Source organism: Juglans microcarpa x Juglans regia, chromosome 1S (genome assembly GCF_004785595.1).
Source record: "Juglans microcarpa x Juglans regia isolate MS1-56 chromosome 1S, Jm3101_v1.0, whole genome shotgun sequence".
NCBI classification, from domain to species: domain Eukaryota; kingdom Viridiplantae; phylum Streptophyta; class Magnoliopsida; order Fagales; family Juglandaceae; genus Juglans; species Juglans microcarpa x Juglans regia.
In genome coordinates this window covers 9,742,017-9,760,121 of record NC_054595.1, presented here as the reverse complement: position 1 = coordinate 9,760,121, position 18,105 = coordinate 9,742,017, and the positions used below count along the sequence as shown (strand labels likewise).

General features: G+C 35.9%; 1 protein-coding gene across 1 annotated transcript in view; it reads left to right on the top strand.

Moving 5' to 3' along the window:
* Positions 1 to 6: 6 nt before the first annotated feature.
* Positions 7 to 18,105, top strand: part of LOC121247287 — a gene marked incomplete at its 3' end in the record, with an annotated part of 46,039 nt that continues 27,940 nt past the window's right edge. The window contains 9 exon segments of the mRNA XM_041145657.1: positions 7 to 130; positions 9,586 to 9,675; positions 9,772 to 9,906; positions 9,963 to 10,052; positions 10,211 to 10,336; positions 10,429 to 10,575; positions 10,952 to 11,026; positions 11,110 to 11,194; positions 11,281 to 11,381. Coding sequence (XP_041001591.1) covers positions 11 to 130; positions 9,586 to 9,675; positions 9,772 to 9,906; positions 9,963 to 10,052; positions 10,211 to 10,336; positions 10,429 to 10,575; positions 10,952 to 11,026; positions 11,110 to 11,194; positions 11,281 to 11,381 — 969 coding nt within the window.

Below are 18,105 nucleotides of genomic sequence, written 5' to 3'. Positions count from 1 at the left end.
GCACAGCCCAATGCTCCATCGATTGGTGGAAAACCAAAGTGCTAAGACTGCTCAAGACAAAAGTGATAGTGATAGTTCAGATGATGACAGTGACATTGAAGATGATATCAAGCCCGCTGGTAAACAAATGGTAAGGAGGTCGAGAAGGTCCTAGTTCTTGTAGAGATATTGTGATTTGACCCACCTTTTTGTTTTGACCATAGGTAAAAAGGTTCTTAACAAAGATGATAGTGATGATGATAGTTCTGAGGAATCTGATGAGAAGCCTCAAAAGAGAAATGTGAAAGTTCCGGTGCATATTCCAACTTGCATAATTTTTTTTCATGATCTCCCTTTTTTTTCAATTGCAGTCCGATGCATATTCTGACTTGCATAATTTCTTTTCATGTCCTCCCTTTTTTCTCAATTGCAGTGTATGTGATAATACCCCTGCATGTTTTTGGCCGGAGCCCAAGGTTCTTTTGATTGGTGGAAAACCAAGTGCAAAACCGTCTCAAGATGAAAGTGATTGTTAATGTCTTGCGTGCAGTTACCAAATTGTACTGAATGTCTAGGGATATTGTGATTTATGTTGTAACCTTCAATTGGTTAGGAGCATGATCATTCAATTATGTAAATCAAATGGCTAGTGAGTATGATGCAAGTATATGACATTTTTTAGGGCTTGCTTTATAAATGCTTAAGCTATTTGGCAGTATTTTATTCAAAATACTGAATATGAAAATATAGCTTTTGTAATAATGAATGTTCAAGCTCTTTAACTTGTGTGAATAGGACGCTGATGTAGAAATGGTTGATCCTGTTTCACCAAAGACTAAGCAGAATGATTTGAAATCTGGAAAGAAAACTGTAATTGACAATTGTGCCATTTTTCCTTTGGGATTGTATTATCAATTTCCTTATATTTTGTGGTGACCCCGTGATGTTTTGCAGCCATAAACCCCCGCAAACCCCCGCTACTCCTCTAGGTTAGAATACATCTAAGACACTATTTGTTGTCAACCTATAATTCAATGTTGAGTGAGCAGATGTGTATGTTCCTTTTACTGGAATTGTGACTGATTACTAGGGGTGTTTTGCATCTGACCAATATAGTAATGCAGTGAGAACTTCTTAAAAAATGTTGGCAAACATTCGCTTTGCTTCTGATGCTGATGGGAGGTTCAAGGGCTTTGGGCATGTTGAATTTGCTAGTGCAGAAGCAGCACAGAAGATACGCTTTGTTTCTTGTGTCCCTTTTTATTTTTGATAAGTAGCTTTTGGTCATATTGTTTAGTTCACATTAAAGTTGGTACTGGAAGGTTTACTGGGAGAATATGTAATGTGATTTGGTATTTGAACATGTGACCTTGACTTTTGATCTTGAAGCCTAAAAACTGACTCCTGCCGTGGCTAATATAAAGATCAACTTGTACAAAATTCTCCATAACTTCATCATAAAAAAGCAAAAATAGATGATGCAACTAGTTCTATAATTAAAGCATTTTAATTGTGTTATTGTAGTCAATTTATATGGATATTGCCCACGGTAAGTGAGCTGAGAACTGGGCAACTGGTCATCTTAAAAGCAAGCCAATTCAGTTTTGCTTTTTTAAAGAAAGTATGAAGTCAACCACTATACACTAGTCCTCACTACTGTTGGGGAATAAAGTGACATTCCTCTCTTTCTGCTTGGCTTGTTTGATATAATTTTGCTGGTGACTTGTCGATATGGTATTTTTGCGCATACTTGTTGATTACTGTAATTACCATTATATTTTCATCACAGGCTATGGAATTGAATGGTGAGGATTTGCTTGGTGGTCCTATAAGACTTGATTTTGCTCGTGAAAGGGGAGCCTATCTCCATACGACAGGTATACCTGGTTTTCTACACCTATACTTATCAAAAAAAAAAAAAAAATCTGGTTTTCTACACCATCAAATGCTCTAATTCTGTTATTTAACGAATTCATTTGCTATTTTAGGAAAGAGAGTAGCAATTTGTTCGAAAAGGGTGGAAAGACCCTTACGGCATATGTGCGAGGTTTTGATAAATCTCTTGGGGTGGATGAGGTATTTTTGCCTGGCAAGTTGACTGTGCTTATAGAATATATTTTATATACATAATCTGATGTGTATTTTTAACTAAGTTCATGAATCTTGCAACATTACACTATACAGATTAGGGGTGAACTGGAAAATCATTTTGGCTCTTATGGAGAGATTACGAGGTTGTCCGTTCCAAAAGATTATGATACTGGTGATATTAAGGGGGTTGTACTTTTACCCTAATTATTCTTTCGTACTTTTGTTTTGCCTTCTTCCACTAAAAATTGCTTGCGCATGCCGAGGAATGAGCTATTTGGGTGTTACAATACCCACCTTGATTGTGGACAGTGACACTATTAAAAAAAAAAAAAACCCTGTGCTACAGTTGTAGTATCAAAATTTTCATAAAAGACTTTTAAATATTGCCTAAAAAAAACTATTGTTCTTAACAAAGCTCTAACAATTCTCATGGTTGTTATTCATTTGGTATTATTAGAAACCTTGAAACTGGATTTTTTTTGTGATACTCACTGGATCGTGTTGCTTGGAACTGCTGAAATGTCTTTGTTGTCTGTGGTCTAAGTAATGAAACCAATTGTAGGTTTGCTTACATAGACTTCAACAATAGTGATGGTTTGGGCAATGCCCTAGAACTAAATGGATCTGAACTGGGAGGTTATTCCTTGATGGTGGAAGAGGCAAAACCACATGATGGTGTAGGTGGTGGTAGAGGTGGAGGAAGGAGTGGCGGTGGCAAAAGTGGTGGTCGTTTCAGTGGTGGAAGACGTGGAGGTTCTTGAGGGGGTGCGGGCCGTTTTGGTGGTTGAGGCCATTTTGGTAGTGGTGGGAGAGGGCGTGGAACGCCATATAAGCTGAGCTTGGCTAGAACTGGTAAATATTTATTTTCCTTCCTTTGCTCGAGTTTTCTCTCATCAAATTACGTGATGAGCCATGGATATGAATCCGTGGGAATGAAATCCTTTGAACCCACAATCAATTTGAAAACTCTCCAAGAAAGCCAAAATCAAGTGAACGGATGGAGCGCCTAGACCCGATGAGAACTCGTTTTAAGAACCTAGATTATATTAAAATCTAGACACATTGAAGAACCCGTCTCAAGAACCCAGATTATAAAGGAGGAACACCACAAAGGTTGTGATTTACCTTTGATAAGTTCAAGAGTTCAATCAAGAACAAGAGGAAAAAACTCAACTCACAAATAAAATTCAATATTGTCTAAGCTTTAAATGAGGCTACAAGGATTATTTAAACTAAACCTAATTAAAACCCTAACTAAAATAAAGCCCATTTTTTCCCAAAATGCCCCAGATGAACAGTGTCGAGGCTACAGTACAGCTACAGTAACACTACAGTAACGTCTTGAAACCCTAGTTCCTAAAAAGTAACTTTCCAAATAAGCCCTTGGCCAAAATACAAGGTCTTCCCGAAAATCCTAGATCATAAAAAAATAAGACGTGTGGGCCAAGCATCTTCAAGCTCACTTATTCTAAACTAATTAAGTAAATCATTTAACCAAATTAGAAGCCTCCAATAACAATAGGCCCTATCTCTAAGTCATGTCTTCCATAGCTTGAATCAAGTGGATCAAAACTGGTTCTCATTCTTTCAATTTCATCTTGAGTGTTGGGCTCTTGCTGGCTTCATCCCAAGTGGATTGCACCAATCCGTGCATTGCTTTCTTGATCTTCTTGGCCTTGATCTTCTAATTGGTCCATCTGGAACTTGCAAATGATCTTTAAGAGTAGGCCTACCTTGGTTCCCATCATTTCTCATTTCCTCAAAAGGATTCGACCTCGAATCTTAACCTACATCAAAAGGAGAAAGATCAGAAACATTGAAAGTAGCAGAAACATTATACTCACCTGGAAGATCCACTTTATATGCATTGTCATTAATTTTTGCAAGAATTTGGAAAGATTCATCTTCTTGAGGATGCAACTTAGTCCTTCTTGGGGCTTGGAATCTTTCTTTGCGCATGTGAACCCAAACCCAATCTCCTGGTTCAAAGATGACACGCTTTTGCCCTTTATTGACTTGGGAAGCAACCCTTTCATTCTTTTGGCCAATTTGAAGTTGTACCCTCTCATGAAGTGACTTCACCAACTTCACCTTCTTTTGTCCATCCAAGCTACTCCTACCATCAACAGGTAAAGGCATCAAATCCAAATGAGTAAGTGGATTAAATCCATAAATAATTTCAAAAGGAGAATATGAAGTAATAGTATGCATGGTCCTATTATATGCAAACTCTATAGATGGCAAACAATTCTCCCAAGTTTTTAAATTCTTCTAAACAACAGTGCATAAAAGTTGAGTTAAAGTCCTATTAACTACTTCAGTCTGACCATCAATCTGTGGATGACAAGTAGTGAAAAATAAGAGCTTAGTACCCAATTTCCCCCACAACACCTTCCAAAAGTAGCTAAAGAATTTAACATCCCTATCAGAAACAATACTCCTAGGTACACCATGGTGTCGCATTATCTCCCTAAAAAACAAGTCAACTATGTTTGTGGCATCATCTGTTTTATGGCATGGAATGAAATGTGCCATCTACTAAATCTATCCACAACCATAAAAATAGAATCTCTACCCCTTTTTGTCCTAGGCAGTCCCAAAACAAAGTATATAGATATGTCTACCCATGGCTCACTTGGAACGGGTAAGGGGGTATACAACCCATGTGGCAAAACCTTAGATTTGGCCTTTCTACATGTAATGCACATTCCACAAATACGATTAACATCTCTCTTCATCTTAGGCCAAAAGAAATGTTCATGCAAAATGTCTAAATTTTTCTTGACACCAAAGTGTCCCATTAATCCCCCACTATGTGCCTCACGCACCAATAACTCACACATAGAACAACTTGGCACACAAAGTTTGCTGTCCTTAAACAAATAACCATCATGCTTGTAAAACTTATCAAATGCCGCCTTATCACATGCCATATACACATCAGAAAAGTCAACGTCATCGGCATACATTTCTTTCACATATTCAAACCCAAGCATTTTAGCACTCATAGAAGTAAGAAGTACATACCTCCGGGATAGAGCATCAGCAACAATGTTCTCTTTACCTTACTTGTAACGGATGACATAGGGAAAGGTCTCAATGTATTCCATCCATCTAGCATGTCTTTTACTCAACTTACCTTGACCCTTGAGATGCTTCAATGATTCATGATCGGTGTGGATCACAAATTCCCTTGGCCATAGGTAGTGCTGTCAAGTCTCTAATGTACGAACAAGAGCATAAAGCTCTTTGTCATAAGTAGGGTACTTCAGGGATGCCCCACTTAGCTTTTCACTGAAGAAGGCTATAGGCTGCCTATCCTGCATCAAAATGGCTCTGATTCCTATTCCTGAGGCATCACATTCAATTTTAAAAGTTTTATTAAAATCAGGTGATGCTAACACAGGTGTAAAGCACAACCTTTCTTTAATAGTGGCAAAAACATTCTCTTGATTAGCTCCCCAATGAAACCCAACATTCTTTTTAATTACCTCAGTGAGTGGTGCAGCAATAGTGCTAAAGTCTTTAACAAAATGCTGATAAAGTTAGCTAAGCCATGAAAGCTTCTTAAGTCAGTGATGCTTTTTGACGTTGGCCACTTCTTGATGGCCTTGACTTTTTCTTCATCCACCTCAATACCTTTTGTACTAACAACATAACCAAGAAAAACAACTTTTTCCATGCAAAAGGCACATTTCTTGAAATTAGCATACAACTTCTCACATCTCAACACATTAAACACATATCTCAAATGCTCAATATGTTCATTTAAGTCCTTGCTGTACACTAAGATATCATCAAAACACAACCACAAACTTGCCTATGAATGCACGTAGGACATGGTTTATTAATCTCATAAAAGTACTGGACGCATTTGTATGTCCAAATGGCATAACCAACCATTCATAAAGCCCATACTTAGTCTTAAAAGCAGTTTTCCATTCATCACTCTCTTTCATTCTAATTTGATGGTTCTCACTTTTAAGATCAATTTTACTGAAAATACATGAGCTATGCAATTCATCAAGCATCTCATCTAATCTAGAAATGAGATGGCGATACTTTTCCGTGATATTGTTGACCGCCCTGCAATCAACGCACATCCTCCACGTCCCATCCTTCTTTGGCACTAGTAGCACTGGTACTGCACAAGGGCTCATGCTCTCCCTCACGTTCCCCTTGCTCATCAAATCCTCAACTTGCCTCTGAAGTTCCTTTGTCTCCTCTGGAATACTCCTATAGGTTAGTCGGTTTGGAATAGTAGCCCCAAACACAAAATCAATCTGGTGCTCAATGCCTCTAATGGGTGGCAACTCATTTGGCATCTCCTCCTGGAATACATCCTCAAACTCCTGCAACAAAGAAACAGCCAAACTAGGAAGAGACTGGTTAGTTTCATCAAGAGTAAGATAAGACCCTTTATAGACAAGAAAAATCATAGGGCGATCTGCGAAAAAAACCCTCTTAACCTCACTCTCTCTTGCATGGAAACTCACTTTTGCTTTTCCTTTTCTCTCTGCAGACTCTCTTTCTTTTTTCTCTTGTGGCTCCACTCTTTTTTCTTTAGTCTCAGCCACCTCTCTACTTTCTTTTTCACTCTTTCTTTTATGCTCATTTTCACTCTCTTTTTTTTTTGCTCAATCACTTTTTTACTCTTTCTTTTTTTATCACTCTCATTTTCACTCTTGCTCTTTTGATCACTCTCATTTTCACTCTTTCTTTTTTGAGCAACCTTACTTTTCAATTTCAGTTGGTCCTCATAGACCTGACTTGGAGTTAAAGGAGCAAGTTTGATTGTTTTGCCCTCTTTTTCAAAGTTGTACATGTTCTTGAACCTATCATGTGTCACCCTCCTATCAAACTACCACAGCCGCCTCAACAAAATATGACCAACATGCATAGGCACAACATCACAAAGCACCTTTTCCTGATACTTCTCAATAGAAAAAGTAACTAACACTTGTTTGTCCACCCTAAGCTCCCCACAATCATTCAACCACTGCAATTTGCATGGTCTAGAGTGTTTTAAGGTTGGTAAATTTAATTTCTCAACGAAAGTAGTGCTAGCCACATTAGTACAACTCCACCCATCAATGATCATACTACATACCTTATTGTTGACATGGCATCTAGTATGGAAAATATTCTCTCTCTGTTGCTCTGCATCATCCACCTTAATGTGTACATTGAGAGCACGCTTGGCAACAAGAGACTCACCTGTCACGGGCTATACCACTCCATCATCATCACTAGCATCAACTAACTCAGGCACCTCATCACTATCATCCTCACTCTCAGTCATCACCCCCCTATTGTCACGCATAATCATCACCCTCCTATTTGGAGATTGAGAAGCAATGTGCCCTGAAACCAAACACTCAAAACATTTAATATCTCTATTCCGTGAAGGTTGGGATTCTACCTTGGGCTTGTTGCTAGTTCCCTCATCTTTTCCCTTAGGTGGTTGGTCTTTCTCTTTGCTTCAACTTGATCATTCCTATCCCACTTTGATTTTCAAGTAGGGCTAGAAATCAAAGTGTACCTTGCTATCCATTTTCAGTTTTAACTGCCTCTCCACCTTTATAGCCATGTGCGCCATGTCCTCTATCTTCACATAATGCTGCAATTCAATTGCATTGGCTATGTCCCTATTCAAACCAGTCAAAAATCTAGCCACGGTGGCCTCCTGGTCCTCCTCTACATTAGCCCGAATCATCGCCACCTCCATCTCCTTATAGTAATCCTCCACACTCCTAGACCCCTGTGTAAGATTTTGTAATTTCTGGTAAAGGTCTCTATAGTAATGGCTAGATACAAATCTCCACCTCATGAGAGCTTTCAACTCTCCCCATGTCTCTATAGGCCTCTCATAATTTCTCCTCCTATTGGTCACTAATTGATCCCACCAAATAATAGCATAATCAGTGAACTCAATTACCGTCAACTTCACTTTCTTCTCCTCAGAGTAATTATGACAATCAAATATCAATTCTATTTTTTTCTCCCACTCTAGATAAACCTCAGGGTCAGCTCTATTTTGGAAAGATGATATTTTCATTTTGATGCTCCCAAGGTCTCTATCTACACCATCCCGACCCCTGAGATTCCCCCTCAAGTCGTCTTTCACGCCTAACTCTTCCATGTTTACCCGACCCAACTTCAGATGCTAAGTCTTCTTCATCCTCACCATCTCCTTTATTCTCATACTCATTTTCAACTCTATGCTCACGTCACCTCTTATCTCTCTCACCTTGCAGATTTCTAATCGCTGCTTCTTGATGATCCATTCTATCTCTCACTTCACCCAAAACAAAGTTTAACCGCTCATGTTGTTGTTGCATGGTTTGCAACACAAATGATGAGTTATCTGCTCTCCCCCTTGGTGATGTGCTACTCCAATGAGACGTTATAAGGTGCTGCACAAAAGAATGTTAGTGGCCAAAAAGTAAACCTCACACACTCCCTTACGTGTTTACACTCAAATAATGACACACCACTCATGTTTCACTCTTAATTGGTTTTTTCCCGATAACAATCTCACACTCTCTTACCTTTTACCTCAAGAGTTTTCCCACTCAAGTTCTTTAAGAACTAATTGAACTCAATTAAGACAAAGCAACCCTGTTTTATCCCAACTAGTAATTAGGTCCAATAAACAAAAACAAGAGAAACACGGAAGGAATGAAAAAAAAAAATGGCACGTGAATCAAGAAAATTATACGAATAAAACAGTAACTATAAGACAAGAAAAAATTTCGGATTTTTTTTTCTTTTCTTTTCACCAACTGATTTGATCACAATCAAGAATAAGCAATTGAGAAAACCCTAACAATAACTCAAAAACTCTAAGACAAGTGAAATTCGGCAGCCTTTAGAACAAGAGATTTCAGCCAACACAAATCCTAGAACAATGAAATTCAACAACCCTAACAATAGTGAAGAAATTCAGCAGCCACCTCTATTTTTTTTTTTTAATCAATCTTAGAACAATGAAACCCTAAAATTAAATATGCAAGAAATAAAAGATAAAATCAGACCTGATTGGAAACCTTACTCTAAATACCAAATGATATGAACCCGTGGGAATGAAATCCCTTGAATCCACAATCAAATTGAAAACTCCCCAAGATAGCCAAAATTAAGTCAACGGATGGAAAACCTAGACCCGATGAGAACTCGTTTCAAGAACCTAGATTGTATTAAAATCTAGATCCGTTGAAGAAACCGTCTCAAGAACCCAGATTATAAAGGAGGAACGCCACAAAAGTTGTGATTTACCTTTGATAAGTTCAAGAGTTCAATCAAGAACAAGAGGAAAAAACTCAACTCACAAATAAAATTCAATATTGTCTAAGCTTTAAATGAGGCTACAAGGATTATTTAAACTAAACCTAATTATCAGTGTCACGGCTACAGTATAGCTACAGTATGCTGCAGTAAAAGAGGGTGAGAAGTTACGAGCGTTTGAGGATCCATTTTTGAGATCTGACCCACTTTTGTGCTTTGTGACCACAGGTAAAAAAGGTTCTTGACAAAGATGATAGTGACGATGATAGTTCTGAGGAATCTGATGGGGAGCCTCAAGAGAAAAAGAAGAAAGTTCAGGTACATATTCTGGCTTACATAATTTTGTTTACACGTTCTTCATTGTTTCCCATTGCAGAGTTGTCATAATTTGATCGTATGTATTTTGCTGCACAGCCGAAGGCTCCATCGATTGGTGGAAAACCAAGTGCTAAGACTGCTCAAGACAAAAATGATAGTGATAGATCAGATGATGACAGTGACACTGAAGATGATTTCAAGCCCGCTAGTAAACAAATTGGTAAGGAGAAGGTCCTAGTTCTTGCAGAGATATTGTGATTTGACCCACCTTTTTGTTTTGACCACAGGTAAAAAAGGTTCTTAACAAAGATGATAGTGATGATGATAGTTCTGAGGAATCCGATGAGGAGCCTCAAAAGAAAAATATGAAAGTCCTGGTGCATATTCCAACTTGCATAATTTTTTTTCATGATCTCCCTTATTTTTTCAATTGCAGTTCGGTGCATATTCCGACTTGCATAATTGTTTTTCATGATCTCCCTTTTTTTTCACTTGCAGTGTATGTGATAATACCCCTACATGTTTTTGGCTGCAGCCCAAGTTTCTTTCGATTGGTGGAAAACCAAGTGCAAAAACGTCTCAAGACAAAAGTGATAGTGATAGTTCAGAGGATGATGACAGTGATGGTGAAGATGATCACAAGCCCTCAGTGAAACAAACGGTAAAGAGCATTGGCTTATCATATGTCCATTACCTTTACATTGGATGTTAGTATTGAGGTATTATTCACATTGCTTATTTGTATTCCTGCAGCCTTCTAAAGACACAAAGAAGGGTAGCACTCTAGCGGAGGAATCTGAGGAGGAAGATACAGAAGAGTCTGATGAAGAAAACGAGGAGGAACCCTATAAGACTCCAAACAAAAATGTAAGGTTATCCACCCTCCAGTTGTGTGCTGCTGTATATTTCTTTGGTTGAAGGCCTCCACTAAAGTTGAATCTGTTTTTTCTTTTTCTTTTTTTAAATTGAGTTGAATCTGGTTTCTCAGAAATCAGCTTGAGTGTTTTTGGGCAGTTATCTTGCGTACAGTTACCAAATTGTACTGAATGTCTAGGGATATTGTGATTTATATTGTAACATTCAATTGGTTAGGAGCATGATCATTCAATTATGTAGATCAAATGGCTAAGGAGTACCATGCAACTATAAGACGTTTTTTAGGGCTTGCTTTATAAATGCTTAAGCTATTTGGCAGTATTTTATTCGAAATACTTAGAATATGAAAATATAGCTTTTGTAATAATGAATGTTCAAGCTCTTTAACTTCTGTGAACAGGGCACTGATGTAGAAATGGTTGATGCTGTTTCACCGAAGTGTAAGCAGAATGATTCGAAATCTAGAAAGAAAACTGTAATTGACAATTGTGCCCATTTTGCTTTGGGATGTATTACCAATTTCCTTATATTTTGTGATGTCCCCGTGATTTTTTGCAGCCACAAACCCCCGCTACTCCTCTAGGTCTGAATACATCTAAGACACTATTTGTTGGCTATCATTCAATGTTGAGTGGGCAGATGTGTATGTTGCTTTTACTGGAAATGTGACTTATTATTAGGTGTTTTGCTTCTGACCAATATAGTAATGCAGTGAAAACTTCTTCAAAGATACTGGCGAATTTGTTGACATTCGCTTTGCTTCTGATGCTGATGGGAGGTTCAAGAGCTTTGGGCATGTTGAATTTGCCAGTGCAGAAGCAGCACAAAAGGTACACTTTGTTTCTTGTGTCCCTTTTTATTTTTAATAAGTAGCTTTTGGTCATATTGTTTAGTTCAAGTACGGCTAGGGATGAGCTTGCAACGTTGATGGTATTTTTATTTATTTTTAATTTATGTTTTTGATTTTCAATTACTAAAACTCTTTTGTTTTATCATTCTCAATTTATTGGTAATGTTTTCTTCACCGAATAATCATAGAATTTACTCTGTTTATGGATTCAGTTATATTTTTTCTATTAAATGGATTGCCTCTTTGATTATGTTTTGATCAATTATTTATTTATATTAATTTAATTTTTTGCTACAATATCACTTCCTGAGTAGTGGTGGTTGATTTTTTAAAAGGTTACGTTTAGTTTAATTTTTATTTATAAATCTATACCTTCTTATTGGAAATTTTGGGAATTGAGTTCTCAATTGAGTTATTCAATGAATTAAGAATAATTAAAATACCAGATTTGTGAGATTCCCGACGCTTTATTGTTTGTCAAATTTGAGTATTTTCTCCGTTAATCACTTTGCTTCACTTTAATTTGCATTTAAAATTAATTTTTATTTCCATTAATCATTTAATATTTTTTTTTAGATCAATCTTTTAAGCCTAATGTCGATCAAATCATTTCAATTTTTGAATTGTGCAACATGCAGTGGACACAAAGTGGATGCATCTAAAGGATTTGTCCAACTCTAGAAATAATGTACTTTGTTTGTACCGATTTACGTTTTTAGCTTTCATTTTTCAAGGCATCTAATTCTTTTTGTTGTTCCTACTTTTCAAGATTCGTTTTTGGGATAAACCATTTCTTGCTTTGTTTGTTCTATGCATCTTATGGAATTAGTCTCTTTCATCTCTTTTGCCTATAAATTGCTAGGGACTAGCAATAAACAAGTTAGTTGGTGTGATGAGTGTACGAAAGTGTACTCTTAATACTCTATTATTAGACTAAAATGTTAAAATATGAGTAGAAATTATAAGAATTGGTTGGCCTGGCTTGGACGCTCACACAGATCGAAAAATAAAAAATTCCCATGGCTATTTTTCGCTCTATTTTTCCTTTTTTTTTTTATCATTCTCATTTCATTGGTGATTTTTTTTCTCCGAATAATCATAGAATTTATTATGTTTATGGATTCAGTCATACTTTTTATATTGATCGATTGCCTCTTGGATTATGGTTGGATCAATTATTTATCTATATTGATTTAATTTTTTGCTGCAATATCGCTTCCTAAGTATATTGTCGTCGTTGGATTTTGTCAATAGTGATAATAATTTATGTATTTTAAAAGTGGTGGATGATTTTTCAAAAGGTTACATTTGGTTTAATTTTCGTTTATAAATCTATACTTTCTGATTGGAAATTTTGAGAATTGAGTTTTCAATTGAGTTATTCAATGAATTAAGAATAATTAAAATACCAGATTTGAGGGATTCCCGACGCTTTACTGTTTGTCAAATTTGAGTACTTTCTCCGTTAATCACTTTGCTTCGCTTTAATTTGCATTTAAAATTAATCTTTATTTCCATTAATCATTTAATGTTTTTCTTTAGATCAATCTTTTAAGCCAAATGTCGATCAAATCTTTCAATTTTTGAATTGTCCAACATGCAGTGGACAAAGTGGATGCATCTAAAGGATTTGTCCAACTATAGAAACGTATTTTGTTTGCACCGATTTACGTGTTTTGCTTTCATTTTTCAAGGCATCTCATTCTTTTTGTTGTTCGTACTTTTCAAGATTCGTTTTTGGGATAAACCATTTCTTGCTTTGTTTGTTCTATGCATCTTATGGAATTAGTCTCTTTCATCTCTTTTGCCTATAAATAAATTGCTAGGGAATAGCAATAAGTAAGTTAGGGGGTGTGATGACTATACGAAAGTGCACTCTAAATACTTTATTATTAGACTAAAATGTTAAAATATGAGTAGAAATTATAGGAATTAATTTATAGGAATTGATTGGCCTGGCTTGGACGCTCACGCAGATCGAAAAATAAAAAATTCCCATGGCTGTTGTTCGCTCTATCTTTCCTTTTGTTTTATCATTCTTAATTCATTGGTGATGTTTTCTTCTCCGAATAATTATAGAATTTATTCTATTTATATATTCAGTCATACTTTTTCTATTGAATGGATTGCGTCTTTGATTATGTTTGAATCAATTATTTATATATATTGATTTAATTCTTTGCTGTAATATCGCTTTCTGAGTATATTCTCGTTGTTGAATTTTCTCAATAGTGATAATAATTTACGTATTTTAAAAGTGGTCGATGATTTTTCAAAGGGTTACGTTTGATTTAATCTTCGTTTGTAAATGTATACCTTCCGATTGAGAATTTTGAGAGTTGAGTTCTCAATTGAGTTATTCAATGTATTAAAAATAATTAAAATATCATATTTGTGAAAGGGATTCTCGACGCTTTACTGTTTTTCGAATTTGAGTATTTTTTTCGTTAGTCTCTTTGCTTCACTTTAATTTGCATTTAAAATTAATTTTTATTTCCAATAATCATTTAGTATTTTTCTTTAGTTTCTTTGTTCCTTTTGTTATTCTTTTAATTTTTCTCTACGTGGAATCGACACTCGTAAGCTGTGTTATAACTACCGCGTTATTCTTTGGGCATAATTAGGAAGTTTACATTTTAACCGTGTTTAATTAAGTTTCTAATCTTGTATCTTTGTTAACATTAACATCTTACATTTCTCACAAGGAACTTACAGCACCAAGTTATTCTCGTTGGCTGTCCTCTTTTCTAGCATGTTTATCTACAACCCGGTTGGGGGATCGACCTTGATCCTTCTGGAAAATATTGGTTACATAATATAATTGAAAATTTCTTATTGTACTTTTAATAGATTGATTAATCTGATTTAATACAGTTTCTGACCGAAACAATTCAATTAGTTCTTTCTGAAAAGTTACCGTTCATAGAGTACTTTTTTTTTATTTTTCTGCTTTTTGGTATCACTTTTTGGGCTGGATTTATTGCTACATCTATCTATTGATGTTATTCCTCTTATTTAGATGGGTGGTATAGATGAGGCTGCACTTGATTGTCTCTCTCGTCACTCGAATGACAAAACATATTTGTGTTAGAGCAGCTGGAGGAAGGATTACAGCCTCTGAACTTGGGCAGTTCTTCCCAATCTTTGTTTGGTTCTCGTACACTCATCACACCTTATTATTAGACTAAAATGTTAAAATATAAGTAGAAATTATTGGAATTAATTTATAGGAATTGGTTGGCCTGACTTGGACGCTCACACAGATCGAAAAATAAAAAATTCTCATGGCTGCCGTTTGCTCTATTTTTTTCTTGAAATTTTTGTTGTTCATTACATCCACCTCAAACAACTTATCCTTACTAGAGATAAGACTGTCAATCTTTAACAAAAACACATACCCAACACGGGTATGATATGGAATGATAGGACTAGAGTCAACTTTAGGATTTGGGTCATTTCAACGCGAACACATTTGACCAGGTTAATAATCTGGGGGCAATGCTAGGGATTCCGTTCAAGCATCCCGTTACCTTTTTTTTTTTTTTAGTTTCTTTTATATAGTGATTAAGAAAATGTTGTTTAGTTTTTTTCTTAGTTTCTTTCAGTTTTTTATTTTTTAAAATATTTAAAAGTGTTAAAAAAATGATGCGAAAGAAAAAACAAAAAAAAATACTTTCAAATATTTTTTTCACATAATTTTTTTAACACTTTTAAATATTTTTAAAACAAGAAAAAATTCACAATATTATTAAACAGAAATTTCTTAATCACTATGCAAAAAAAAAAAAAAAAAAAAAAAACTAAGAAAAAAAAATGGAACGGTATAAATAAATGGGATCCCTATTATTTTCCGAGCAATAAATGGGGAGTATTTTGAGTTCACTGGCAATTGGAGCAAGCGTGCTGATGCCAAGTATTTCTGTACATCCGCCCACACCGCAAATTTGACACGTGCTATTTTTTTCTTACTAAAGTAAGCAAAACATGCGTTTTGGTCTCCATTATGAGACATTTTCACCCAACCGTCACCTGGTCTAGACCATGTAACTAACTTCAGCCTCTTTCTTGGAGTTTCCAGCACAGGGATTTCTAGCTCTATAAGAACACAACGATCCATGTGCGATAGACAGCTAATCCTCAACAACTTACTGGAAAAAATTTGCAATCAGCATTTGATCGACATCCAAATTGTATCCACTGAATCATATCTATTCTACATTTTTGTTGTACATCGCCACTGCCATAACCTCCAAGAAATAAGAGATGGAATTAATCCGTTGAACATATGATGAGAACCAAGATGAGCCTACTATTAAAGATCTTTTGCAACTTCCAGATGGGTCATTACAAGATCAAGGGCCAAGAAGATCAAGGAAGCAATGCACGGATTGGTGCAATCCACTTATGATGGAACTAGCAAGAGCCCAACACTCAAAAAAGGCTTGAAAGAAGAAGATCCAGTTTTGATCCACTTGATTCAAACTGTGGAAGACGCGACTTAGAGATAGGGCCTATTGTTATTGGAAGCTTCCAATTTGGTTAAATGATTTATTTTATTAGTTTAGAATAAATGGGTTTGAAGATGATTGGCCCACACATCTTATTTTTAATGAGTTGGGATTTTCGGGAAAGCCTTGTATTTTGGCCAAGGGCTTACTTGGAAACTTACTTTTAAGGAACTAGGGTTTCAAGAGGTTACTGTAGCCGCGACACAGTTCATCCATGGGCATTTTGGGTAAAAAGGACTTTATTTTAGCTAGGGTTTTAATTAGGTTCTGTTTAAATACTCTTTGTAGTCTCATTTGAAACTTTAGACAATATTGAATTTCATTTGTGAGTTGAGTTTACTCCTCTTGTTTTAAATTGAACTCTTAAACTTATCAAAGGTAAATCACAACCTTTGTAACGTTTCTCCTTGTAATATGGGATCTTGAGACTTGTTCTTCAACAGGTCTAGATTTTAATATAATCTAGGTTCTTGAAACTAGTTCTCATTGGGTCTAGGTTCTCCATTCTTTGACTTGACTTTGGTTTTCTTAAGAATTTTTAAATTGATTGTGAGTTCAAGGGATTCTATTTCCTACGAGTTCATATCATTTGGTATTCAAAGCAATGTTTTTAATCAGGTTTGATTCTATCTTTTATTTTTTGCATATTTAATTTTGGGGTTTCATTGTTCTAGGATTGATTACAAAAAAAAAAAAAAAAAAAAAATAGAGGTGGCTGCTGGATTTCTTCACTATTGTTAGGGTTGCTGAATTTCATTGTTCTAGGGTTTGTGTTAGCTGAAATCTCTTGTTCTAGGGCTGCCGTATATCACTTGTCTTAGAGTTTTTGAGTTATAGTTATGGTTGTCTCGATAGCTTATTCTTGATTGTGATCAAATCAGTTGGTGAAAAGACAAGAAAAAAAAAATTGCCCAAAAAAAGAAAAAAAAAATCCGAAATTTTGTCTTGAGCCTTATCAGCAAAGGGGTTGCATACATTATTCTAGTTGATATATTGTCTTATAGTTACTGTTTCATTCGCATAATTTCCTTGATTTTCGTATCTTTTTTCATTCCTTCCTTGTTTCTCTTGTTCTTGTTTCTTAGACCTAATTACTAGTTGGGATAAAACAAGGTTGCTTTGTCTTGATTGAGCTCAATTAGTTCCTAAAGAACTTGAGTGAGAAAACTCTTGAGGTAAAAAGGCAAGAGAGTATGAGACTATTATCGGGAAAAAGCTAATTAAGAGTGAAACACGAGTGGAGTGCTAATATTTGAGTGTAAACATGTAAGAGAGTGTGTGAGGTTTTCTTTTTTACCACCAAACATTCTTTTGTATAGCACCTTATAATATCTCATAAGAGTAACTCATCACCAAGGGGGAGAGTAGATAACTCATCCTTTGTGTTGCAAGCCATGTAACAACAGTTTGAGCAGTTGAACTTTGTGTTGGGTGAAGTGAAAGATAGGATGGATCATCAAGAAGCAGCGATTAGAAATCTGCAAGGTGGGAGAGATAAGAGGCGACGTGAGCATAAAGTTGAAAATGAGTATGAGAATGAAGGAGATGGTAAGGATGAGAAAGACTTAGCATCTGAAGTTAGGTCGGGTAAACATGGAAGAGTTAGGCCTGAATTGCAGCATTATGTGGAGGCCATTATGGCTAGATTTTTGAGTGGTTTGAATAGGAACATAGCCAATGTAATTGAATTGCAACATTATGTGGAGATAGAGGACAGTTAAAGAGGAAAGGGAAAGAAATATACACTTTGGTTTCTAGCACTACTTGGAAATCAAAGTGGGATATGAATGATCCAGCTGAAGTAAAGAGAAAGACCGAACCACCTAAGGGAAAAGATGGAGGGAACTAACAACAAACCCAAGTTAGAATATCAACCTTCATGGAATAGAGATATTAAATGTTTTAAGTGTTTGGGTTCAGGGCACATTACTTCTCAATGTCCAAATATGAGGGTGATGATTATGCGTGACAATGGGGAGGTGATGACTGAGAGTAAGGATGATAGTGATGAGGTGCCCGAGTTGTTTAATACTAGTGATGATGATGGAGTGGTATACTTCGTGACAGGTGAGTCTCTTGTTGACAGACGTGCTCTCAATGCACACATTAAGTTGGATGATGCAGAGCAACAGAGAGAGAATATTTTCCATACTAGATGCCATGTCAACAATAATGTATGTAGTATGATCCTTGATG